Raw genomic sequence first — 26211 nt, forward strand, 5'->3', positions numbered from 1 at the left:
CTCTTGCCTGCACCTTGGGTGAATGTGAAAATCCACCCTTGCTCATCAGAAAGGCCTTTGTTGAGACCTGACAGTTCATCAGAACTAACAGCAGCACTCTGATTTATGGGAGGTTTTTCCTTGCCTTGGTCTATCAATAAAGCCAAGCCAGAGGTCCTCAGGACTAAAATGAGCTTACAGCTGAGTTTTGGCCAGTCAGCATCTCAGCGAGCTGTGGTGTATTAATAACCACTCCTCCACGTGTGAATGGTCTCACTTTGCTTTGGCACTTGGGCTAATGCTGCATCAAGAATTCTCCTGAGCAACTGGTGCTGCCCTTGTTTAACTATCTATAACTCACTGCTTACAGAGCAGCAATGCCTGTGGCCGTGCCCATGGTGCAGTGCTGTGCTCAGGGACTGCTGGGCTGCGTGTGTGTGTATGCAGGGCTCTGGGGCAGCTGGAAACACACAGGGCAAAGCCCACAGCATGGATTTGTTTGGCATTGTGCAGGGGGCTGCAAAGTGTCTGGGGATAATTCAGGAGAAACCAGCTCTGGGAAGAGCCCAACCCCAGAGCCAGACCATAACTGCAGTATCTGGTGTCTGCCATGTGAGCTTTGTTCCTTGTCAAAGCAGCCCTGCTCCACTGTGCTTCGGATGGATGGGAGTGACCTTCAGAAAGAGCTGTGCTAATGTTTATTTTATCAGGACCCAGCTTCGAACCAGAGGAGCTGCTGGTTATTTTTAAACCAGGCATTGAGCAGCTTGAAGCCTGGCTCAGCAGAGCTGCGTGTAACAAATGCTCTTTAAAGTATGGCTGTGCATCATCTCTGGCTCTGAGCAATGCTCCTGCCAAGGGAGAGCAGCACAGGGCTCGTGCCTGTTAACCCTCTGAAGCACCTTCAGGGCCGTGCTTTGAAATGGCCATCCTTGAGGTTCTGTGGTGCTGGTGCTCAGGGCTGGCTCAGGCTCCTCTGGTTGCAGGGTGAAGGCACAAACCCCATCCCATTGCCCCCCAGAGCTGTGGTTCCCATGCTGTAGGGTAGGCACTCTTCATCTCTGCTCTATGGATCCAGTGCTGCATTGAAGGTGGGAAGCCAGGAGGAGAGGGGGGAGGGAGGGGAGGTGAGGCCCTGCTGGGCCCCTCTGGTGGAAAGGATGCTCACGAGCCAGGCATGGCTTTAAAAGTGAAAAATAGAGGTTTTATTCAGTGCTTGCATAGTTAATTCCCGTCAAGGCAACGTCCCATTCCTCATCACACCATCTCTGCGGTGACAAGAACAGTTATTAAAGCAAATAACCTGCTTTACCTATGCAGCAGGGATCTAGGCAGTATGTATTTATAGAGCTATAAATAGATTTATGCTATATGTGTATATAGCATATAAACAGCTTTGTGCTCACAGTATACAATCTTTTTCTCTACCAAATTGCATTCAGAGCATTTTAACTGGCAGGCGTGAGTGCTGCTGCTGCGCGATCGGTGCGGGAGAAGATTGTCTTTCTATTGTTTGCATTATGAAATGTGCTCTGTGTCCCAGGGGCGTGTTTAGAGCTGCGGAAATGAGTGAGGCTTCTGCTGGGTTCTGCAGGAGGACCCCGAGCTGGAGCTGTGTCCTCCTCCATGGGGAGGGAGAGGAGGAGAAGGCACAGCTCAGCCCTGGCTGCGTGAGCGCTACCACGGTTGTCACTGTCCCCCAGCCCCTGGGAGTGGCAGTGATGGAGAGGAGCTGTCGTGGCAGTGGGCACTCGAAGGTGCAGGGTCCTGTGCCCTTGTTGTGGGTTGGACTAAGGTTTGTAGTTGTTTCTGCAGCATTGCCCAGGGCTGGAGCAGGTTGGGGGCTCAGGGGGCCCTCACTTGGGCAGGGGTGCGATGATGACATTGCGGTAGCCCTTCACTCCCGTCAGCTTGTCGCTCTCAAAGTCCACCATCAGCTTGCGCAGCCCAGCCTGGTGTGGCACAAACTCCATCCGGAACTTGGCCTCTGCCTGTGGCTCCACAGGGTTCTCCCTGGAGGGGATGGAGAGGTCAAGTGTGTGTCCCCAGGTCCTCATTCCCCTGTGCCGTGACACCCCCAGGACCTCTATGGCACTGCTGAGCCCTGGGACTAGCTCAGCCCCACTCCCACCCTGTCGCAGTGGAGCTGTTGTGAGCCCCAGGACCCCCCCAGCTCTTTCCCCACCACCCAGCTGTGGCTCTTACAGCTCCTCGATCCTCTGCCCCTCAGTGAGGCCGGCGCCTTCCACCACGAACATGCAGTTGTGCAGCGGCTCTGACAGTGGGTTCACCAGTGTGATCTCTGCCACCAGCTTCCGCTCCTGCATCGGCTCCCCTAAAATCTGTGAGCAAAGAGGGTGGTTGGACTGCAGGACCACACCAGGACCGAGCTCCCGTGGATTGGAGCATCTGAGGCCACACTCACCCTGATCTTGATATCTGGGTTCTTGATGTAGACATCCCTGATGGCCACCACGCTGTCACCACTCTCATACTCAGTCAGCAGAGCCACCACCTTGATCATGTTGTCCTGGGTCAAGTTGGGCCCGTACTGCTCATAGAGGATGCGCAAGGGCACACTCTGTCCTGCAGGCAAAGCAAAGCAGAGCAAGGTCAGTGCTGCTCCTGAGCCAGCACACAGAGTTGGGTTGGAGGAGCTGCAGGAGGGTCTGCAAGCATGGAGGTGCCTGAGGGGCAAAGGCAGCATCCCCTTCCCTGGGCTGCATAAGGTGCAAAAATTGTTTGGTTGCTGCATCCCAGCGTGCAGCTGCTGATAGCATTTGTTATGGGTCCCTGTAGGGGAGCAAAGCTTGGCTGGCATTTGAAGTTAGCTTGTTCCAGTGTATCAGCTGTGTGGCATTTCCAAACCCTGAAGGTTCTGTAGGAAAGTGATATAAATCAGTGTGGTGTTTAATTACCAGGCGGCAATGCTAATTTGTAATAACAGCAAACCAGGGTTCAGCAGTGCATTGGGCTCAGGCCAGGACAGCTCTGACTCAAATAACGTGAGGATGAAAGAGGTTGTGTCCTCTGCAGAGGGGATGCTGACCATGTCAGCACAGCCTGAGCTCAGCAATGCTTTTCCCACCAGTTCAGGGCTATGGGGGCCGGAGCTGATGGGAAAATCCCACGCAGCCCTTTGGGATCTATTCCTCTGCCTCTGCATGGAGGGTGTGTGAGAGCAGGAACTTCCGCCCTGCTCTGAGTGCATCACCAGCCTCCTGCCTGAGTGAGCAGGGGCAGCTCAGGGGTTCTGTGAGATGTTGTTGTGGGTTAAAGCTGGGTTCTCACGCTGCGTTTGTGCCATAGGATTGAACAGAAGTGCTGCATTCTGCCAGCCTGGAGCGTGCTGAACCAGTGACCCACGGGTGCTTGTGCAGTGTGAGTGAGCACAAGAAGCACTTCACATGGCTGGGTGCTGGGTGTGTGCCTTGCAGCGGTTTCTGCCCATCCCGCAGCATCCTGGCCCTGGCCCAGGCCAAGATTTGCACGGATATTATTGCTGCTCGAGCCATTGTGTGCACGGTGCGTGCGGTTGGTGGCTGCAGGAAGAATTTCCTCTTTGGGAAGCTGCCAGCACATGCTGGGACTTGGCACTGGGACAGCTGCTGGTGCTGCAGCATGGCCCCCATGCCCAGTACCCCCACCCCCCATCTCCTTACCTTCGTGGGGCTGCAGGGTGAGGTTCAGCAGGTCCTTGGAGCCGCACTGCGGGCCCACCTCACCGTTGTAGCTGGCGGTGCGGGCACACAGCCTCAGCCTGCATTTGCGTTCTATGTCCGTGTCGTTGCTGATGACAGCGAAGACATCGAAGTCAGAGCCTTTGTTGGCACCCTCTGACACCCTGATCCGCATGTGCAGCCCTTCATCCTGCTCACCCAGCGAGCTCTTCTCATGCTCTGCCTTGCTGAACACCTCCCGCTCCTCCTCAGACCCTACGGTGCAGGAAGAGCTCCAGTCAGCTGAGTGACGTTCCCCCTCCTCAGTGCCAACCCTGTGCTCCCTCCACGGCTGCCGTACCCTCTGGATACTTGTAGGTGTGTGTGATGTCCTCACGGCTGTCCCTGCCGACGCTCTTGGTGCTGATTTTCTTCCCCACCACTGAAGAGTGTGTGCTCTTCCTCTGCTTGCCGTCACTCTGAACGATCCAGTACACCACATCGGCATTGACCTCCGCAAAGACGAAGGGGATGTCGTACTGCACCTGCAGGTCTCCCTCCTTGATGGCCTTGACAGGGGCCGGCCCGCAGCAGTAAACCCCTGCAGGGAGCAGGGCAGCTGCTATTGCCCAGGACCCGGCCATGGTGGGAGCCATGGGGATGCCCCATCTGAGGGCAAGGCGTGGGGAGACGCAGCCGTGCCGCACCTTCACTCTTCTCCTGCGGCGTGGGATCCAGCGCTTGCCACCCATCGTATCCAGGTGCCAGGTCAGGCCGAGTCATCCAACACTCCACCCAGCAGTGGAAGTTCCTGCAAGGGAAGCATAACACTGAGCAGCTCCTGCCCCCATCCAGCCGTGCTGGGAATGCCACGATCTCAGCGCTCACAGCACTCACCAGATCATGTCCCTGGAGCGCCGGTCCTCGATGCCCGCCTCGCTCAGGTAGCGGTCGATCACCAGGTTTCCATTGGTGTCATGGGCAGAGTTGTAGTTGGTGACCACACGGCTGGGGATGCCCAGGCAGCGCATGACTGCGGGGAGCAGGGTGGTGTTGGGGTGGGCACTGGGGGTAACCCACCAGTCCCATAGTGCCATAAGGGGTGGCAGTGTGCTGGGACACCACTGGGTTTGGTAGCACAGTGGGGAATGGACATGAGAGAGACTGGGAGTGCTCTGGGGAGCGTGGAGGCAGCGTGCAACAGCCTCCGTTAGATCTAAGCGCTGCCTCTCACTGCATGCAGGCACTCCAGGGAGCAGCAGCTGTGATGTTCCAGAGGAGGGCTGTCAGCTCCTCTGATTTGCAGAAAATCTGCTTTAGCTCTCTGCTATTTCTCTCCTCTCTACAGAGTCTCACAGACATGAAATATGTAACCGTGCACACACTGGCAGCACAGAGAGAAAGGCAGCGCTGCAGCGTGCCTGCATGTCTGCAATTAGCAGAGGACGGCCTTAGGTTTTCCATCTCTTTTGCCCTAAACTGACTATGATGGTGGCACTGAAATTATTTTGTTCTCAGTGGATTCATTGCTTCACTTTACAAACTTGACCTCAACACCGCTTTCCTTCTCCTCAGCCACAAATTCAGCCCCTCCCTCCCGGCCGGGGCTGTCCTTGGCACAGCACAGAGTTAATTGCAAAGCCAGAGCGGTTCTTTATCATTTTTTCCCTCAAGTTTCCTGACAAATTGGAATAACAGAGAGCTTAATTGCTCAGCGACCGAGGTGAACTGACTGCGGCCTTCCCTGCAGTGCACGTGGGGTGGCAGGTGGCTGGGGGGGGGGCAGGGATCATAGGGGGCTGTGCTCACCAGTGCACGCCACAGCAGCGAAGACCCAGCACTGGCCGTACTTGACAGGTTGGCAGCCCAAATTCTTCCACCTCTTGAGGATGTCCACGCTGCCGATCCACGCCATTGGGCTCATCCCATCCTCATAGTGATTGTCCCAGCGGCCCAGCAGCACCCCATGGTCCTCATCATTGCAGTTGACCTGTGGGGTGACACAAGGAGATGGCACCTTGCGGCCCCTGGGTATAAAGAGGACAGGGCATGCTGCCCAGGAGCAGGCTGGATGGAGTGCCTTCCTCCAGCTTAATCTTGTTACCACCTTCATTAGGCAGCACAGAGGGATGTTAGAGCTACGTGGTGCAAGAACTGCACCAGGATGCACATGGCTGCGATGCAGGAGCACGTTTTATGCTCACGCATTGCAGGTGCTGCAGAGGGTTGGTTTGCAGAGCCCTGCGGCACTCACCATGGCGCTCACCACCCTGCCTATATAAACAGGGTCATTGCGACGGGAGCAGTCCAAGTTCTGGTCCCGCAGGAATTTGGGGTTGATGTCCAGCATATTGAGGCAGATGGACAAGATCTCATCTTCAAACTGGTACAAGAGAGAGGGGGAAAAAACACAGGTGAGGTGTGCAGTCTGCAGGTGGGGATGGTGCAATGGCAGCACCACTTTATCCCATTTATGCTGCTGTGATAAGAAGTTTCATCCTGCTGCCATGCACGGCTTTCAGGCTGCACACAGCTCTGTTGTGAGCTGCAGAACATGGCTGCACCCCTCCAGCCCCAGGGCCCCCATGTAGGCACAGCTCGCAGTGCTGTGTTATCAGCACAACCGGTGCAGCCCTGGGGAGCTGCTATCGAGCACCAGCTCTCCAGTGGCACCGATTAGAAGCGTGCAGCCCTGAGCTCCCCATATGCTCCCAGGTTTAGGAGGCAGCTCAGCAATGAGGTTTTCATTTGTTTGCTGTGTGGTGCTGGGGGTCCCAGGGCTGTGCTGCGCTCACCTGCCCAAAGTTCCAAGGTGTGGAGGTGATGTAGTCGTGGGAGCCCATGTAGATGAAGCCCTGCTGGGACAGCACGTACTCTCGGCGTTCATCCTCTTCCCGCAGGTACACTGAGTCCTCTGTGGGGAGAGCAAGGGATGGGGACACTGGGATGGGGCACCAGGGAGTGGGGCTGTTCCTGTCCAAAAGGCTGCTCAAGAATTTCCTCTCGGTTTGACCCGAGCTGATGGGAAAACATGAGTGGGGCCTCTGCTTCCCTTTTCTGTTCTTTCCTGACTTCTCTTTCACTTTCCTCCCCTTTGTTTCACACAGTAGATTTTCCCCCAGGAGTGGGAACCTCCACGGCTGAGAAGTGAATGGTGGGAACTGGGAGATCTGGCGGACGTCAGGACCTGCGCAGGGGTCACTGCTGGAAACAACACCCCTTACTGGAAAGGCTTTCAGGAACAAAACCCGTACGTCCACAGCATCAGCACTCAGCACAGCCCTGGGTGAGCAAAGCTTCCTCGCCGCCCTTATCTCCAGAGCCAGCACAAAGCACTGGGATTCAGGAAATTGGTCCCTCAGCCAAGGTCAGCACAGGGCAGCGCAGGGCTGCTCCTGGGGCAGGGGAAGGATGTGAGCAAATGACAATTGCCAGCTGTAATTAACCTCCTCCAGCAGGGCTCCGTGCTGCCTGCTATCTTGCTGCGTGTCTGGGAGTTCCCAGTTCTGGGCCTTTCCCCCACCATGAGCTGCTGTTAGGGACATCAGGTACTGGGTGCTGATACAAGGAGTTGTGTCCTGAGCAGAGGAGGGGGGTTGTGGCCTGCTATGTAGAGAGGGGCAAGAACCCTGGGACCTCCCTGGTGTTGGGAAGGTGAGAGCCTCACCTGGGTGCCAGGCATTGAAGAGCAGAACGAATTCCCCGAGGTGGAAGCTGGAGCCCTGGTACTCGGTGGAAGCCTCCAGTGTCAGGCGGTAGTGGCCCACGCGGGCATTGCTGGGGGAGCAGAGCGAGACACAGAGCACAGCCCCGTCCTGCTGCTGCAACACTGCACTCCAGGTCCCCTCCTCGGGGCAGTCGGTCAAGGTGAAGTGTGACCTGGTGCCCGATGTCTCGATGGGGCAGGGCCCTGCAAGCAAGGGGACGTACATCAGCTTTCCCCAGTGCCAGGGGGCTGTGCAGGGCTGTGCAGTGCAGGGATGTCCCCGTGCCTGCTGGAGGGGACAGACGTCACCCACTGGGACTCAGGAGTGGGGCCAGGCAGAAAAACCATGCAAATCTGTCAGTGGTAAAGCCATTTTGTCATAAATCCGTCATAATTTTGTCATAAAACCATGACAAAATTCCACCTGGGCTTAGAGCCTTTGGGACAGGGGCAGGGAGCCCTCCCCATCAGGTTTTGTTTCTGAGGGGTTTACGCACATCCCAGGGTGAGGCTTTGCTGGGCTCCCCCCCAGCAAGCAGCTGGGTCACGGTGTGAGTGCACAGCCCTTGGCGCAGAGCCTGGAGCCCTGAGCACAGAGCTGCTCACAGCAGGAGCTCCGCTGAGCGCACACAGCCCAGGGTGAGCCATGAGCTCAGCAGCCACAGCGCTCAAGCCGAGAACAGCGCGATCTGTGCCTTCCCCCTGAGCTATAGGGCTGTGAGCTGAGCCCGAGCCACCCCCACTGGGAGCACGGAACCAGCCCCAGCCCAGCCCCAGTTGCCGGTGCTGATGGGGTTGGCTGGTGGCCATCGTGTTCCGCAGCAGCCGGTCCCCCACCAGCCCACACCCGCAGTGAGGGCGGCACATCAGCGAGACACCGAGAATACTCATGAACTCATGAGAGTGACACAGTTTCTCCTCTCTGCCCTTTCAGGGAGGCTGGGCTGAGCTATCCCTGTCCTTCTGGCAGCTCTGGGCTGCGCCTCCGCCTGCTCCGGCTGTAGAACCTGCTGTCCTGCCACAGCATCCCGGGGGCCTGGGCAGGGCTCTGCAAAGCCATCAGCTCTAAAAATATGGGTGCTATTTTTGCACTGAGCTGATCCCCTCTGTGCTGCAGGAGGTGGCACACGAGGTGGTACATGTCATGGGGCAGTTTTGTTGTCCCCAAGGGATAATATATGGCAGCTCCATATGGTACAGCCCCTGGTGAGGGTGCTGGTCCAGGCTGTGCCAGCAGGGCTGTGCCTTGGCTGGAGCCAGAGCTCCTTGGCCCATTTTGTGCAAGCTCAGTGGCTGGAAGCCAGCCTGCAGCCTCCGATCTGCTGCACCCAGGGCTCCCGTAACATGCAGTTCACAGCGAGTGCATGGTGTGCAGGGAGTGAATGCAGTGTCACCACAAGGAATGGCTCATCTTCCTAGGAAGCCTTGCCCTGCGTGGTGCAGTTTCACTCTGAGTTCTGGGCTGATTGACTCAGCAGGATACAGCATCCCTAAAATAGCTCTTGCCCCAGACAGAGTTTCCTTTTTGTTTGCCTGTAGCTGCACTCAGCCTCACCCCTATGCAGTGACCCACTTCGGTTGTACCCTAGGAATGCATGGATGCTGGGGGCACCCTGAGCTCAATGCTGCGATGGGAGCTGTGGCACTCACCCGTCTCCACGTCAAAGGCGAGTTTGTCCACCCCTTCCTCATAGCCCCGTCCTGCGAAGGTCATGGTGATGGTGAAGGGCTGCCCACGCCGCACCACCAGCTGCTGGCTGCCCATCTCTGCCGTCCGATGCTCGCGGCCATTGCGCTCGCACTGCAGGTCGCACGTCTCCAGCACCAGCTCTGCAAGAGGTATTATGTGAGGCTCTGCCCCAGCAGCATCTCCCAGGGCCATCCCAGCCCTGAGGTGTGGATGCACCCTGTGCATTGCCCTGCATTTGGGATTTCTCTTTAATCCTACCCTGGGTCTTTGTGGGGCCTCAGCAGTCCCCTCTGCACCAAGCAGCCCTGTGCCCATCACAGCCCTGAGTCTCAAGCATCCCCACTGCAGAGCCGTGCTCTGTATCTTGCAGCATCCAGCACCACAGCAAAGCCCAGTGCTCATTCTTGCTTTCTGGGAGGCTCTGTGCCAGAGTTTGCTGTCAGCGTCCCCCTCCAAAGCCTTCTGATGAGGAACTTGGCTGAGCGCTGGGAATGCCAGAGCTATTTCTGTGCCTCAACTGTGGGCAACTTCCCTGCATTGTGACTGCTGAGAAACGGGATGGATGGAGCAGAAATGCACTGACAGAGACAGCAATTGGTTCCCAGGCTGGACATGGGGCTGTGTGCTGGGAGCAGAGCTGAAACCCCAGCGCTGCGCCGTGGCAATACGACATTGCTCAGCATCATTCAGGGCCACTGACCCCTGAACGCCGTGCAGGCAGACAGAGTGGAGCTGCCAGAGCAAATGAGAGCATTTAACGCTGGAGAGCACACAGCAAGCTCAGCAGCAGCTGGGCCATAGGGTGGCTGGGGCTGTGCTGTGCCTTTCTGCAGCGGTGAGCTCAGAGCCGTCCCTGGGCAGCGCTGGATGGGAACTGCTGACCCAAAGTGCTGCATTTCCAGAGCAGAACAGGACCCCACGGTTTGCTGCAGCACAGCGTGCGGGTGCAGAGCTGAAGGCCCATATGGGGCCCTGCAGTGGGGACAGAGCGCAGGAAGGACCTGCTGACCCTGTGCCGAAGGAGAAGCTGCATTTGGGACGCCTCAAACAAGCGTGCAGGGCTGCAGCTGCTCCTTTTCCAGGCCATCCCGGCTCATCCCCGCAGGTTTAAGCACAGAGCGGAGCCCTGCCGGCTCTCTGCAGGCGGTGGGACGGCTGTGTGCCCCGGTGCTGCGGGACAGGTGCGGGCTGTCCGTGCATCCCCCCAAAGCCCTTCGGAGCAGTCCCGCCCGGCACAGCAGCTCTGCAGGAGGAGCCTCTTCCGTCTGGGCTGAGTTGCGGGCACTCGGTCCCGCAGCGCCCCGCGGAGCCCCGCATGCGGCACAGCGACGCTCCGTCCCGCATAACGCGGCCGGGAACGGATCCGCTGCCGCCCTTCACGCTCCCGATCGCGGCTCGCGGGGATGGAACCGGGCCGGGGTCGAAGCCCAGCGGTGTTGAAGGGCTCTTACCTTCAGCCATGGTCCCGTCCGATCCCGGTCCCGGTGCCGCCGCCTCCCGCTGCCTTTATAGCGCGGGCGCAGCGCCCTCCCCCGGGGCCGGGGCCGGGGGGGAATGAAAACAAAGTTTCCAGGAAACCGAGTGGGTTTGGTCCCACCTATTTTAACCAACCGAGAGAAAAAATAATAATCCCAACCCACGGCACTTGGAGGGGGGTCGGCCCCTTCGGACCCTCACCTGCCGCCCCTCCCCCGGAGCTGCACCTTCTCGCAGCCCCGGAGCTTTCCGGGAATAGGGGTGAGGCGGGAGGGGAGAGGGGCTGCGCGGCCCCCACCGCGGTGCCAGGAGCCGAGGAATGTTTTCTCCTTATAAAGTTTTCCTCCCCCGTCTCTTATCTCCATACCCGGCCATTCCCGGCCGCCTCGGAGCCGCCGCAGCCGCCCCCTTCTCGTAAACACGGCCCCGAGTGATGCCAGAGGGAACATCAGCTGGAGGGTTCCGAGGGGGCACCCGCAGCCCCACAGCGCCCGGCTCGCTCCCTGCCAGCAGCGCTGCTCCCCCTGTGCCCCAAGGCTGCCACGGCCCCACCACCAATACCTCAACCCCAACAGAACTGTGGACCCCAACCCCACCAGCACTGCAGAGACCCCGACCCCATTGGAAATGAGACACTGGACACAGCTGGTTCTGCAGCAGTGATAGAAGTGGGAGGGGATCTGTGTGAGCGCAGCCCCTCTCCAAGGGGTACCTCGGGTAGATGGCTTGAATTGAAGCCATCCCTCTTCACTCCATCATCTCTGGGGCTGTGGAAGCAATGGGAAGGAACTCAATCCCTCATAGTGGTCCTCTTAGTGCCAGCCCCATGGGCAGCACAGGGCTGGATCTTCTCATGCACATGGGGCAACAGGGGCTGTGGGGGCTGCCAGGCACTCTTCCCACTACAGGGATGGAGGCATTGGGGCCTTTGTTGGCAGCAGGGTTTTGCCTGTCCTGAGCTGACCCCACTCCCAGCCCCACTTCCAGTGTGCCAGAGCCTCTGCCACCAGCAGTGTCGTGTCAATGCGGTGCCAATGCACCCAGGTTCACCCCGAGGGTACAGGCTCAGCTCTGCCTGCACAAGCCCTCGCTTCCTTCTCACCACATGTGAACCCTGCATAAACCTTGCAGCCCGGGGTGCAGCATTCGGATGTGTTTGATTTGCTCCGGTTGGTGCGTGACAAACAGCCGCTGATGGCACCGTCTTCTTGGAATGATCCAAAACAGATTCTTTCTCTCTCATCTCTGCTCCAACTCAGGATCAGCTGCTCAGTGAGACTCTGTGTGCCCAATGGGTGCAATGCTGGGGCTGATGGCACAGAGCTGGTGGCACAAAGATGGTTCCTGCACGGCCTTCTGGCCATGCACAGAGCAGTGGTGGTACCTGGGCTATGGCTCTCTCAGTTCCTAGTGGGGCAATGGAAGCCAGCTCTGACCCAGCATCCCTGCAGGATGAACCCCTCCATATACAGTCGGTGCCCTCTCTGTTAACCCCTGCACACAGGGGGGTTCTGTCTGCCCCGCAGTGGAAATGCTGCAGGCGGGAGGTAGCCGTGCTGATGGTGTTATTTTTACTCTCCTTAGTAAGACAAGGATGCATTAAGAGGGTGTTTGCTCTGCTGGATGCCCAAAATAGCCCATGTGCTCAAGGTGTTCCATGCAGGGCTGTGCCTGCCCCGCTCCCACCCGATGCTGGAGCAGCTTCAAAGGGGCTGTGCCCGTGTCCTGGCTGTTTGCTATGCTGGGTGTGCAGCGAGCTACACCCGGCCCCACTCACTGCACATCCTGAGTTAGGTGAGCAAACAAACCCTGAAAGGGACAGTGTCTTCCCTGAGCCCTGAGCTACGCCATCAGCTGCCTCTGAGTGCTCTGCCTGTGCTGGGCTCCTCCGCCCTGGGATGTTCTCCATGTGGTTGAAGTGGGTGGGGGTGTCCTGAGCTCCCCCTGACACCACGGAGCTCTGGGAACTGTGCTGGGGGTCCAGGAGGGGCAGGTCCGAGGGGTGTGGTGTGCTTTGGTGGCACCCTGATGTCACCCTGATGTCACCCCGGTGTCATCCCTGCATCATCCCACTGTCACCCTGCTCTGGTGTAGGACTGCAGTGGAGAGGAGAAAGCTGAGCTGTGCAAATCTGTTCCGGAGGGCTGCCATGCAGAGCCCCAAGGGGGGGAGCTGGGCGGCTGATCAGCCCTTTCTCTGGAAGCCCTGGGGGCAAAGTGCTGGGCCCTATGGATGGAGGGAGGCTCTGGGAGGAATGTGTGATTTCATGGCCTTTGTTCTCCAGCCCAACTGGTGTTTTTCCATTTAAGATGAGGAGAAGCCAACCTTCCCTGCTCTGAGCTCCGTGCCAGGCCCAGTGCTGGGCTCTGACAGCCCTGAGATGTCTCCATGCCATTGGATGCCCACAGTGTAGAGTGGGGCTCAGTGCTCTCTGTGAGCTGAGTGGCTTCATCCCATAACGAGCCCATTTCCAGCTGCTGGGTGTCGTTTCCAAGCTGCCCTCTGGAAGAACCCCCCACCCCTGCTCTCCACACCAACCCTTCGTGTTTCTGCAGTAATCTCACACCTCTGTGGTTTCTGACAGGCATCTCTGGGAGATGTAGTGGGGAGTGGGGCTCAGCTCCTGCCTGTCCCCATTGCCCAGCTCTGTGTTCTTCTCTCTGCACCCACCATTCATCCATCCATTTGGTTTAAAAGGAACCATTCGATGCAGCAGTGCAGGTGGGCTGCAGCCCCGCCGAGGAGAGCAGCTCCTGGGGACCCCCCACAACCCCTGATGAATGGCTTTGCCATTTCCTGGGTGGGAAAGAGACATTGATTAACTCCTGCACTTGCCTTTCTGGAAAGGTTACGGCTTAATTGGTCGGAGCCGGAGCCATAAATCAGACACTGAAGGATCAGAGGAGCTAAGAACAATTTGTGCAGTGTTAGAAAAACACTTTTGGGGAGGATGAACCCCACTGTGCACACAGAGCTGGGGCTGGGCAGGGAGCTCTGAGCACCACCACTAATGCTATTCCCTCTGCTGAGGAGCTGGAAGCTCCTCAGTCTGTTATCAGTTAAGCTCAGGGTTTGCAAAATACCATATTATTGTTGTTATTATTAATATGAGATTTTTTTTCTTTCTTTCTTTTGGAAAAACAGAAACAACAGGAAAGCCATTGTTTGTTTTCTTGGGAAGAGATTGTAAGAGGCTTTGAGAGATGATTCTCTTTCTCCATGGGAAACGCTGCTCCGTTCTGCCTTAGAAACCAACGTGGATAAACCACGTGGGCCAGGCTGGGGCTGGGCAGTGGGGCAGCACCAAAGCACAGCTGGGACCCCCAGCCCCCAGAGACACAGGGGAACCTCTCAGCAAGTGCTGTGTGCCAGCAGAGCACCCTGCAGCCAAAATGGGGTTTGACCTGTGGCTGCTGGGGGGAATTTCATCTCCTGAATGGCACCAAGGAGATCCTGCCCTGCTGTACCTGTGTGGCTGCAGCCATCCTTAAACACCAGGCTGAGCCAGAATTAATGGGAACAATCCATCCTAAAAATGACAAAGGTATCGATGAGTGGTTTTGTCCCCCAGCAGCGCAGGGACTGTGGGGATGCTGTGTAAGAGGTGAAGAGCAGCTCCAGCATGGATGGACCTCAGTGTAACTCAGGATGTGGGGATAGTTGGAAAACAGAGCTGGGCTTTCCCTAATGAGTCACACAGACTCACCCGCACCCACCGCTATGGAGGAATTCCTTTCAAGCCAAAAGGAATGAGACAGACCTCAGCTATCGGGATGGCACTGACAGAACTGCTACCTGGGAAAGGAGTGGGGTCAGCAGATGGAAGAGATACCATGGGACCCATCACTGTGCTGCCATCACCTACTCATGGGACCAGCCCTGTTGGGTGAACTTGGCACAGACAAGGCTGGATGGGGTATGACTGATGCTTACAAACCCTGGGATGGGCACCATGTGCCCTTTATGCTGGGGAGCTGCGCTGTGTGGGACCACGAGCCGTGCCCGTATGACGGCTGGGAGTAGGGCCGTGTTTTTCTGGACCAATCTCTATGTGAGATATTGTATTTTGCAAGAGTTCCCTCTGTGAGCTCATGGTCAGCCTGTCCCGGCCCCGCCTGCTCTCCTGGACCGTGTGGTTCCATGCAGTGCTATGGGATGGAGCAGGGATTGGATGATGGTGGGAGGGATCACATCCATAGACCTGAATGGAGAGGGTGGGACAGAGGGAGAACTGCAGACAGCTGTTTCTCCTAACCCTACCAACAGGGAGAGGGCTCCCATGAGCTGCCCCAGGGCTTTTTGGCTGTAAGACCAACCATGAGCTGCTGGGAGGGTCAGCAATGGGGCTCCCAGCAGCACCCCCAGAACCCAGCAGGACACAGTTCCCCACTGTGCTCCACGTCCAGGAGCTTTATTGGCATTAATATAATTAGTGGTATGTTAATGAGTGCGTCTGAACAAAGTGCCCATTGTCACTGTCACCGATATGGCACCATGATATAGGGGACATGGATGGGGCTCCACATGGATGGGGCTCTACATCCCCTGGCTCATTGCTGGGACAGGGGCATGTCCATCCCCCGTGCTGATAAATGCACTTTGTAGGAGCATTGCCACGCCTGGCAGATTAGCAATTAACCCGGTGAGGGCCCATAAGTGGGGGGTTACGGCTACTTTATGGAGTGTTAAATGCTGAAAGACTGAAAAACCGACGGGCTCTGAGCACTGGGCAGCAGTGCCCACGTCTCACCCTTGAGCAGGGCACATCCCCGAGCATCCCCAGGCATAATGGTCACCTTCACTTGGTGTCTGCCCTGCCCAGCCCCGTGGCACGATGGTTCTCCAGGTACACAATGGGGGAGGGCTTGTTGGGGCTGCCAGGCGGCCCCATGTCGTGGGGCACAGCTGGGACTGGGGTTTCCTCGGCAGAGTTTTGTGTGTCTGAGTCCTCAGAGGAGAAGCTGCTGTGGCTGGAGACCTGGAAGTACTGAGCGGCATCACCTCGGGGATGAGCTGGGGGCTCATTGCAAAGGGGGGCACACGGTGGGGAGGGGGACGCGCGGTGGGTCGGGCTGCAGAACTGGGCTGGGTTCCTCTTGCTGCGTGCTGGGGTTCGTGTAGGGAGGGAGCTGCAGCGAGGCCGTGGGGAGCTCGGAGCTGAGCGGGCGGCATCGCAATGCTCCGTGCTCACGGCACGGCCACAAGAGCTGCTGGCTGACGGCTGTCCCGGAGCCTGCACGGCCCCATGGCCAGGAGCGGAGGCTGCAGACCCCTCCCACATCTCGGCCAGCATCGCCTCCAGGCTCCGACGTGTCTCCTGGTATCTGTGCCACGCTGCCGTCCAGGCTCCCGTCCCGTTGCTGCTCTGCATCCTGCGCAGCTGCACCCGCATCTCTTGCAATTTCTCCGTGGAAAACTCCACCGACAGCCTCTGGAAGGAGCTCTCCAGGCTCTGCAGAGCTTCGGGCCGCCCCGCAGAGCCCCCTCCGTGCTTCGCCTGCACCGAGCACTGCCTGCAGCCCGCGTTCAAACATGTGATCTGCAAAACAAGGCTCGGTGCTGCACGTCCCGCTGCCTGCCCGCACTGTGCCCCGGGGCAGCGTGCACCCACCTTGCTGGAGAACTGATGCAGCTCGTGCAGCAGCTCCAGCTCTGCCTGCCGCCGCTCCATGCGCTGCTGGAAGCTCATCAGCTTCATCCGGAATAAGGCCACGGCTGCCTGCAGGGGCTCAGCCTCGGGGGACACGGAATCCTTCAGCTTGTCTGCCTGCTGACACAGCGCCAGGCCGTGCCGGTGCTGGGCCTGCAGGGGGGCACAGCAGTGAGATCCAGTGCTGATGGCTCAGGGTGCAGCTCTCAGCTCAGAGCATTTCACACTGCAGCCAGAGCTGTGTGCTCAGTGCATGCAGGGAGGCAGCTCTGGGCAGGTGTGGGGCAGCAAAGCATTCTGCACATCTCTGCTCTGCATGGACTGCACTGCCCTGAGTGGGGCTGTATTGCTTCTTCCCTGTGCAGAGCAAGGAATTAAAGGCTCTGACTGCAGCGTGGAGCAGCCTCAGGGCAGCAGAGCTGGGAGCAACAGCCGGACCTTGACTAGAAGAAACTCATTTTACACAGAGATCTCATTGCCAGCCTGGGCTGAGTACAGCAAACTCTATAAGGGCATCAGAACCCTGCTCTAATTCTGCACGTGGATGTTTGTGCCCATTGCTGGGCACTGTGCTGGGAGGTGACACTGGAGGTGGCCGTACGTACCTCTGCCTGCAGCAGGAATTGACTCCAGCGCTGTGTGAAGCTCTCCCAGCTGTCAGGGCTGCACTCCTCAGCTCCCATCTCACGTAGTCGTGCTGCTCCCTCCCCATCCAGCCACTGTCTGAGCTGTGGGGAGCAGGAGGGGGTCAGCGGGATGGACCCCAGCACTGACCATCCCCTCCCTGCACCGCTGGGTGATGCACAGCACCCGTAATTAAAGCCCAGGCTCGGGCAATCCTGTCATTATCTGCATTTCCTCCATCACTATAAGCTGAGGAAACGGCTCCAGCACCCACCTGGCCCAGCTCGGCCTCCAGCTCCCGCACCTTCTGCAGGGCTCCGAGCCGCTCCAGGCGGCTGTTGGACAGAGATACCAGGAGGTGCAGCTCCTCCTCCAGCCGCGAGTAACGCTCCTCGGCTGCATCCATGCCGGCCCTGAGTGGGGTAAGGGGGTAGGGCTGAGGTCGGGTTATGCTTAGGGTTACGGTCAGGGTTATGGTTATGGTTATGGTTAGGGTTATAGTTAGGGTTAGGGTCAGGGATATGGTTATGGTTATGGTTAGGGTTATAGTTAGGGTTAGGGTCAGGGTCAGGTTTAGGGTTAGGGTCAGGGTTAGTGTTAGGGTTAGTGTTAGGGTTAGGGTTATAGTTAGGGTTATGGTTATGGTTATGGTTATGGTTATGTTTATGGTTAGGGTTAGGTTTATGGTTAGGAGTGGGCAGCGCAGGGCTGGGTGTCTGTATCGGGAGTATGAGCAGCGCCGCTGGATGGGATCGGCACTGCTGGACATGTGCAGCATCACCGGGGCTTGGCCCCATCTAGTGGCTCTGCCTGAGACAGACCCATGGGATGGCTGCAGGCGCTGGGAGCACGGAGCTCTGAGCTTCCCAGCGCGATTCCTGTACACGGTGTGGGCATGGCAGAAGGGAAGCGGTCCCGGCCTCTCTGCCCCGTACCTGACATGGGGTGAATTGCGGATCCGGGCAGCATCCCTGCGCAGCCGGGCCAGCACGGCCCCCCCCTCCCGCTGCAGACACACCAGCTGCGGGTCGCTCAGCACCTTGTGCATCAGCTCCTGGTGCCTCTGGATTCGTGTGGCCGCATCCTGCGGAGACACTGCGCTCAGTGGGGCTGCGGGACAGGCAGCTGAGGCTGTGCCATGAGGGATGGAGATGGGCACAGCTCCGGTACCTGCAGCCCTGCTGCACTGTCAGTGCTCTGAAGCTCCTGGATGCAGCTCTGCAGAAGCTCCAATGCCCGCCCGAGGCTGGAGGTGAAGGGCTGCAACCTCTGTGGGGAAGAACAGGGATAAGCAGGCAGGGAGTGCGACAGGAGCAGGGGCTGCAGTGGGGATCAGGAGGAAGATCACTGCCAGAGCAGCCGACAGTGGGGAACGCTTTGGGGACACCATGTGAAAGCCAGTGAAGAAGGGATGGGGAAGTGATGGCAGGAGCCAGGCCAGCAGCAAGCTGTTCTATGGGGGGGACAGGGGTGGGACAGGAAGGCTGCTCTGTGCTCTGTGCTTTGGGGACCGAGGGGAACAGTGGGAAGGGAGGAGGTGGCTGACGGTGCAGTTGTGGACACCTGGAAGAATTGCACCCACTCGCCGTGGCAGTAGGGGAAGGTGCCCTCCAGCTCCGCCGTCACCTGGGAGCTGTCAATGAAGCGGCCCAGAGCCTTCAATGATGTCAGTGTCTCCACCTGCAAGGAATGGGGCTCCTGAGTGCTATGGGACCACTAAGGTCCTGTCCTCCAGGGGCAGCCTGGAGCTGGGGACCGTGGCCCTCATCCCTATAAGGCCCTGAGTGCGCAGTGCAGCTCTGGCTGTGTTCCCCTGCTGCTCTGCCATGTTTGAATACATGGGACATCACCGGGACTGCAATAATCTGCCACGGCATCCAAACGAGGTAATTGGGCTCATTAATATTTCACATGATATTAATTACACTAAAGCGGCACTAGATGAACAATAAACCCTTTCAGGTTTAGATTTATCACCCTGACACCTGTGTCTGGCTGATGGCTGTGATGGGGAAGCACCAGGCAACCCTTGGTACAGCCCAGCAGAGCCAAGGCAGCAGTGAGCCCCAAAGTGGGAGGCTGTTGTCACCCCATGGGATGTGGGGTGCTACTGCCATAGGATCCAACAGGGGGACACGTGGAGGGGATGGGATGGACAGCTCTCACCTGCAGCCCACGCAGCTTCTCACGGGGAGCAGATGGCTCCTTCTCAGCCAGCAGCAGCACAGTGTGGATGCAGCCCGGTGAGATGTTCTGTGAAGGAAGGACAGTCACTCCTGCATGCCCTGCCATGCTGCCACAGCCATCGGACCCAAGTCAGCCACAGCCATGGGTAACCAAGGGAAAAGGGCCCCGAGTTCGCTGGGAAATGGGACCAGTCCCCACATCGCTGTCCCCACCCACAGAATACATCTCCTGGCTGAAGAAACCCATGCAAAGGGGCTCGTGAACAAGTCCCTTCCCTCATAGCAGTGACACTTCTCTGCATGGGGGGCTTTGCTCAGGGGAAATGGGGTCTTTGTGCCTGGTCAGGGGCTGTCGGTGCCACTGTGGACGTGCCCAGAATTAGAGACTGAGCAGCAACTTTGGGAACAAAGGGGCGGTTGTTGTCAGTCCTGTGGGGAATCTGGGGATGAGGAGGCAGTAAGAGATGTGAGTTTTCTAAATCAAAGCATGGTGATGATGCTGTGGGATGCTCATATCTGTCCCACTAAATCCACACCATGGAGCTCATGGGGAATAACTGTGAGATAAAAGTGCAGCCTCGGGCATCTCAGGGCTGGGCTGCCAGTAGGGCTGCTCTGAGCTGGGGGGGTGGAATGTGGCCCTTGAGAGGGCTGGCATCGCACCCACCATGGGGCAGGGGCTGCAGGCACACAGCTGGCACCTGCAGAACGACCCTGGTGTACCTGGATGGAGCGGAGAGCAGAGAACAGGGTGGGAGAGGGAGGCTGCTTCCTGGCATCCACCACAGCTGTCAGCCCGCTGTCCTTTGCATCCTTCCTGGCACATGGGAACACAGCACAGTGACAAAGAGGCAAATGGCACAGGTCAGAAGAAGATGCTCCCTGGGATTTGACCCACTGGGAGGCAGAGCAGTGCCTGACCCCAGGACAAACAGCAATACTGGGGCCATGGCCTCATCCCCATGGGTAAGCCCAGCTCAGCACAGTGTACACAGTGCACAGGGTAGCAGGTCATTGGGGGGGACTCTCAGGTCCTCCCAGCCCTTACCTTGGGAGGGAGCAGAGGCAGAGCAGTAGCCTCACCAGCTCGGCAGCCGAGCACCACGTTGTCCCCCAGGCGCTGCTGCTGGTGGTCACCTGCAGGACAGCCCTGCCCAGCTTGTCAGTGCCACCTGCGGAGATGAAGCAGGACAGTGACCCCTCCAGCCCTGCCAGCCAGCACTGGGGTCTCTGCAAAGCCCATGTTGGCATTTCACATCAGGGGATCAGGCACGAGACCTGCCTGCATCCAGCTGTGCCTGATCCCCTCAGAGGGGCAGTGAGGGCTGTGCCAGTCCCTGAGAGCCCCTCGTATGATCACTAACCCTGGAAATGCCACAGTTCAGATGGTTCATAGGGGGATGTTCCCCCCCCCCCCCCCCAGAAAACAAGGATGTTTTTGCCACAATTATTCAGTTCTTGGGAAAAGGAAGTATCCAAATGTTCTCCTTTTGGCAGTTAAAGCTGAAAAGCTTCATTTGTGAGGAATGGTGTGGGAGGGCTGAGTGCAGCTGGGAGCTGTCAGCTGCCCGGAGCTCCCTGCCTGCCTTTTTCTGCCCAGCTGAAGGGAAGTTTCTGAGCTGGGGGGGCTTTCTTAGGGGCAAAGCCCTCAGACCTCCCCCCCAAACTGCTCCCCAGCAGAAGGCGGCTGCCCCCCGTACCTGGCAGGCAGATGATGCCTGAGTGCAGCAGCCCGGTGTGCAGCTCCTGCCAGGGCACGGAGGGGCTGTTCTGTCTGATGTTGCTCTGCAGGGACCGTTCCTCTGCATGGGCTGCAGCTGCCACATCTGCACCTGCCCATGGGGACAGAGGGGAGGGGTTGGCAAAGTGTGATGGAGCAGAGAAACGCGGCCCCCCACAGCCCCACTGTGGTCATCACCTTTCCCAGCCGGTTTGGCTCTGCCCATCCTGGGTGAGTAAATGGCAGACACCTTCCTCCAGCCGCCCTCATGTTGGCTGCCTGTGCTGTCCCCGAGCCGAGGGCCCTTCAGAAAGGAGAACTTGTGGCTAAAACCCGCTGCCTCTGAGCGAGTGGGGGCTGTGGGGAGATGGGGGCTACGCTGCCCCGCTGCCTGCCCTCCTGACCCCACAGCACGAGCCCTGCGGGGGCAGCGGGTGCTGGCCCTGCTCCCACCCTGCACAGGGGGCTCAGCTGGGGGTGCAGAGCTGTCGGGCTCCTCCAGGATGGACGCCATCAGTGCTGGGCCAAAGCTCACTGGGTTCTGCAGGGCGGCCAGGTAGGAGTCGCGGTGCCGGCAGCTCAGACCGTGTGCCCCAGGCTCCACGCTCAGCCTCCTCCTCTGGCATGGGGTACAGGGACCCTCCTGGGGGCTCAGCACTTCCCTGCAGGGCCAGGAGCCCACCCAGGGCTGTGCCGCCGCAGAGCGGGATGTGGCCAGGAGACCCAGGTCCTGCTGGGAGAGCTGCAGCAGGTGAACATATTCCCCCTCCAGGTTCTGGCTGATGATCTCCTGCAGGCTGGGCACTGCCAATGTGGTCGGGTTCTGTCTCAACCCTGCCTGCTCCACCTTGATCAGCCCCGGGTACCTCCCCTGGTTTGGCTTCCAGTTGTCCCTGCAGCCTGGGATGATGCCAGCAGTGTTGTTGCAGGGCACCGAGCTCTCTGCCGTGCCGTGGGCTGTGGGTGTGATCGATGCCACTGGCTCAGTCAGTGCTGCTGGCTCCGGACTGGAGCCGCCTGGTGCACCCATGGGTGTGCTGCTGGGTTCAGCCTTGGGCTTGTCCACAAACTCTGGCGTGGCAATCTTACTCCATGGCAGAGGGGTGACACCATTCTCAGTGGCCACCAGGCAGGTGTGCAGGGGGGACCCAGCATGGTTGCAATTAATCTCCTCCAGCCACTCGTTGGTGAAGAGCAGAGCGTAGGCAGCCTCAGGGACGGGTGTCTCCTGCACACTGTCCAGGTCTGGTGAGAGGTGCTTGAGGACGATGCGTGCTGCGTGCTCCTGGCAGGGCTCTGCCTGCAGGTAGAAGTCCCCAGCACGCAGCAGCAGTGGGTTGAGAGGTGCCAAGTGCACCACCACCTTCTCATGCAGACACAAGGGCCAGCCCTCGTGTAGGAAGATGCAGTTGGAGTAGGGAGCCTGCAAGGGAGGAGGGTGTCAGCAAGAGCCTCTGCAGCTCCTGGCAAAGAGATCCCACTCATGAAACCACAATGTGGCCATTCCCAGGGGGTTGGGTGCTCCCCCCGTGGTAACAGGGTTGGGACATCCCTGTGCAGGGCATCATGCGTTAGGACACAATGGGGCACAGGGTAGCAAAGCACAGCTTACACAGGCTGCCCGCCGCACGTGCTCGAAGAGGCGCTTGGCAGGGATGAGGAAATCCAGCAGGCAGCAGAGCCCATCGCCCTTGTAGCTGCTCTCCAGCAGGCGGAACACCTGGCCCAGCACTGTCGGGGCTGTGGCTTCGAAGGGTGGATAGAGGGCACGGAGGGCACCCTGTACGGCTGCATCCAGGGACTGCGAGTCCTGCGGGAGGAAAGCAGTGCTGCTGGGAGAGCAGCCCCAAAATGAGGTGCTGTCACCCAACCTCAGAGCCCACAGCAGCAGCTGAGGGGTTAAGTGCAGTCCAAGCAGAGATGTGTGCTCAGCAGCTCCCAGGAATGCAGCGGCTGGAGGAGAGGAGGAAGGCCAAGCAGCTGGAGATGGATGGATGGGGTGTTTGGGTTCAAACACTTTGCTGGATATGATGAGCTCTGAATTAATCACTGGAGGGTTTTCTGAGAAGAGTGCTGCCCAGTCACAGCCCCATCCCCAGCAAAGCACAGCTTTCCAAATGGGCAAAGGCACAGGGTTAGGGCCATGCATCGGGTCACCCTGCTGACTTTGCTTCCCCAGTTTTGCAAAGACATGAATTGCACAGAGCTCGTGGGCACAGCAGTGCATGGGAGGGAGTGATCCGAGTGTTCTCAGCTGCAATGCAGGGAGAGCAAGGGTGAATGTGCACATGGCTGCAGAGCACAGAGCTGCAACAGCAAGCAAGGAAGAGATGTGGAGAGGCCACAAGAAGCACGCAAACTCAGCTTGGCCACAAGCAGGCAGTGCCCTTCTCATAGCCCTGGTTCCATACACAGTTGATGCTGGAGCTGAGCCCCAGGGCAGGGATTGCAGACATGGGGGCAGATTGATGCTGTGTGAACCAACATCGTTTCTGGGGCAGCAGGAAATGTGTCCTGACCTCACGCTGCTCCCCAGTCTGGGATGGGGAAGGTGCTGGGAAGAAGCCTGGACTCACCCCATGGAGGGACAACGCAGGGTGTGTGACAGCAGGGATGGCCCCACAGTAAGAGGAAAGAGAAGAACATTCCTCCTCACCCCAACAAAACCCAACCAAAGGGGCTCGCTTGGGTGTGGATCAGTGGAATAAAGCCAGCTGCTTTCCTGGGAATGGGCTAAAAGTGATCAGACCTCCCTAAAGCAGCGGGAACAGCATCCTGGGGAGAACTACTGGCCAATAGATGGAGGTACCGGATGCACCCCAGGCTGTGCCAAAGGGCGTTTTGGCCTATAGTGTCCAGAAATGTTTTGTTAAGTGTCACAGAGCACTTCATCATGAGAGATGCTTTGGGGAGAGGTTGGCACAGAGCTCTGTGCTCACGCAGAGGGCTGAGGTGAGAGTGAGGAGCAGGGAGAAAACAAACAAGACCCAGTGAGCCCCCTTCCCTCCTCCAGCTGCAAGGGATCGAGCCAAAAAAGCATTAGGGAGCACAAGAAGATTTACATTTGCAAAGCCATTTCCATTTTTACAAGCCAAAGTGCTGTTAAATAGAGATTGATATTTCTCCCCGAACACCCATAACTTTTAGCGGTGGTTTATCCTGACGAGACGGGCTGGGCAGCGGTGTTTTGGTGTAGGAAGGTTGGTTAACTCGTGCCCAAAGCCACGGGGTGACCTCACAGCCTCCCATAGGGAAGGAGCGGGGTCTGAACGCCCGGATCCACAGTCCGTAACAGCTCCGCTCCGTCTCACGGGGAGGGGGGAACAGAGGAACACCGAGGAGCAGAGAAGAGCAGCGTAGCTCTCAGCCTCAGTTCGTCCCCTATAGGGGCAGCGGGCCCCGCTTCACCGCCCGCGGTCCCGGCAGAACGGCGGGGCAACCCGAGCCCCGCACACCGCCGCCCCCCGACGGCTCCGCGCTGCGCAGGTGCGGGAGAAAGGAGAGCAAAGCAGAGGCATTACCATGGTTAACGGGCAGCGGCAGCGCGACCGGGGGGGCCTTCCCTCGTTCTTCCTCGGGGTCCGGCTCTGCCTCCAGCCCGCGGGGTCTCCTCGGTGGCTGCGGCTCCGCGGTGCGGTCCCGGTGCCCGCGGATGCTGCGGGACTGTCGCCCCCCCCCGCCCCATGGCCCGCCCGGAGCCGGAGGACGGGCTGCTCCCTCCCCCCGACAGCGGCTGTGATGGAAAAAGGCAAAAAAAAAAAAGAAAGAAAAAGAAAGAAAGAGAAGAAAAAGTGCGAGCGCGGGGGAGGGGAAGGAGGGGGTTGGTGGGGCCGCGTGGGGCCGACCCACAACCCCGGGAGGAGCTGGCGCTGTGCCGGGCCCGAGGAGTGAGGGGAGACCGCACAGGATGCGGCCCCGCCGCCCCGTCCCGCACGGCCCGACCCCGCTCCGCTCTGTATCGCCGCCCTGCGGAGCCCCCGCACACGGAGCGGCTCCGGGGCCAAAGCACGTCCCGTCCCGGACTGCGAGGAGAAGAGAGGGGAGAAATGCACGGCTGTGAGTGTGTGATCGTAACATGCGGGCACGGACGAGCTGCGGTGGATTTTCCCTTTCTAAATAAACACGGGCTGTGTTGATACAAAACACTTCTCACTGTTTTGTATTCAAAACTCGGGAGCTTCCTTTCCTGGATTGGCTCAAAAGTAGAGCAGAAGAAAAGTGTCTTTCACGGCTCTCCGGGATGATTCAGCTTTGGAAAGTACCAATTTGAGGGCACTACGTGTGACTGAGAGACCCAACGTTGGACAAAAGCACTCAGTGCAGGAGCCAAAGACACAGGTTTGGTGCATCCTAAGGCAGAAAGATGCACTTTGGCATCACTGCTCCATGCTGAGCATGGGCTGCAGCCACCCCAATAGTGTGTCTGTGGGCACAGCTTGGAGACAAGTGTGGGACAGCACATGTGGGACATCAGCTCTGCAGCCCCTGCACAGCTCCCAGCCTGGCTACAGCCCCATCATCATTGCACTCAGCTGAGTGCAGCCCCAGGATCCCTCCTTCACTGTGGCCATCGGGCAGCTCCTCCCTTCCCCCCAGCATCTGCCAATTGCTCCTTTAATTGTGCCGGTTCACAGACTCTGCTTCAGCCTTTTTATAGTTTCGCTGCGTGGAAGGGGTAGGAGGGAGTATGAGCTCATGCTCTGGCTGTCTCTAATTGCCTGGTTACCTCTGAAGTGAGCCCAAGAACTCACTTTGGCTCCAGAACCTTTGGAAAGCTGCAGCGGCCGCAGGCAGGAGGGGGGGGATGGCCGGGTGCCCCTGCAGCACAGGGTCAGGAGAGCTGGAGGGGAAGGTGTGATGCTGTGACAGGAGGCCTGGTGGGACCTGCGATCCCATCAGAGTGCTGTGCTCAGCAGGATAGGATCCAGCCTTACAATCAATGCCCCCAACCTTGTGCCCCCCAGCTGCCCTGAGACAGACAGACCTGGGGGCACAGTGGGTTGCTGAGCTGTCCTGTACAGGGCAGAGCTCAGGCCCCCCATTGCCCCATGGCCCCTGACCCCATGAGCTCACCCTCCTCTCTCCCTTTCTCCATGCCCTGTGTGACAGGCTGTGTACAGCCCCTCACCCTGCCCACACAGAGCCACCATTCAGTCCCCCGGGCTCTGTCTGAGGTCACCATTCTTGCATTTTTATTTTTACTTTGCTGTAAAATCACCCCCCTCTGCTCCCTGTGCCCCCTTTTGTCCCCCACCCGAGGCCCTCAGACATGCTGTCACAAGGCAACGTGCCCCATGGAGGGGGTAGTCCTCAGTGGGTAGGAGACCCTCTAACTACAGGACTGCTCTGCAGCAACCTGTGATGTCACCATGACTTTAGGACACGGGGAGGGTGGGGATGGGGATCCCAGAGTGGGTGTGGGTTTCTGGGGCCAGGATCCCACCAGAAGCCCCGCTGCACCCAGTGGGTCTCCTGCTTTTATGGCTCTGGGGTTCCTGAGTGTTTCCAACTGTGTGTTTCT

At 58.6% G+C, this 26211-nt stretch overlaps 2 protein-coding genes across 2 annotated transcripts; both read right to left on the reverse strand.

The window, feature by feature from the left end:
• Window positions 1–1161: 1161 nt before the first annotated feature.
• TGM2 (transglutaminase 2) lies at window positions 1162–10517 on the reverse strand. The gene is made up of 13 exons (XM_015881832.3): window positions 10486–10517; window positions 8995–9174; window positions 7306–7548; window positions 6434–6552; window positions 5893–6021; window positions 5448–5628; window positions 4536–4671; window positions 4346–4449; window positions 4000–4239; window positions 3642–3914; window positions 2405–2565; window positions 2185–2321; window positions 1162–1992 (listed from the first exon to the last, which is right to left on the reverse strand). Exons 1-13 carry the CDS (start codon window positions 10493–10495, stop codon window positions 1836–1838), a joined length of 2070 nt encoding a protein of 689 aa, XP_015737318.1. The 5' UTR covers window positions 10496–10517; the 3' UTR covers window positions 1162–1835.
• A 4388-nt stretch (window positions 10518–14905) lies between these two features.
• KIAA1755 (KIAA1755 ortholog) lies at window positions 14906–25961 on the reverse strand. Its single transcript, XM_085519419.1, has 17 exons — window positions 25945–25961; window positions 25417–25659; window positions 24540–24712; window positions 24212–24423; window positions 22303–22500; window positions 20889–22113; window positions 20671–20796; window positions 20019–20142; window positions 19694–19787; window positions 18951–19037; window positions 18348–18464; window positions 17955–18053; window positions 17720–17868; window positions 17059–17197; window positions 16766–16888; window positions 16122–16313; window positions 14906–16049 (listed from the first exon to the last, which is right to left on the reverse strand). The coding sequence occupies exons 1-17, from the start codon at window positions 25959–25961 to the stop codon at window positions 15309–15311; spliced, it is 4059 nt and encodes a 1352-aa protein (XP_085375545.1). The 3' UTR covers window positions 14906–15308.
• Window positions 25962–26211: the final 250 nt, after the last annotated feature.

Source organism: Coturnix japonica, chromosome 19, assembly GCF_054131305.1.
Source record: "Coturnix japonica strain WE chromosome 19, WE-NBRP24, whole genome shotgun sequence".
In the NCBI taxonomy this organism is placed as follows: Eukaryota; Metazoa; Chordata; class Aves; order Galliformes; family Phasianidae; genus Coturnix; species Coturnix japonica.

What these genes read in the sequence shown, in the direction of transcription:
- TGM2 (XM_015881832.3), bottom strand. An exon ending in CTTCAATGCCTGGCACCCAG is followed by an intron (nt 6,553 to 7,305) that starts GTGAGGCTCTCA and finishes CTCTCCCCACAG; the next exon opens with AGGACTCAGTGTACCTGCGG. An exon ending in GCAGGGTGGTGAGCGCCATG is followed by an intron (nt 5,629 to 5,892) that starts GTGAGTGCCGCA and finishes GTCACCCCACAG; the next exon opens with GTCAACTGCAATGATGAGGA.
- KIAA1755 (XM_085519419.1), bottom strand. An exon ending in AGCCAAACCGGCTGGGAAAG is followed by an intron (nt 20,797 to 20,888) that starts GTGATGACCACA and finishes GGGCAGGTGCAG; the next exon opens with ATGTGGCAGCTGCAGCCCAT. An exon ending in AATTCCTGCTGCAGGCAGAG is followed by an intron (nt 16,314 to 16,765) that starts GTACGTACGGCC and finishes GCCCCCCTGCAG; the next exon opens with GCCCAGCACCGGCACGGCCT.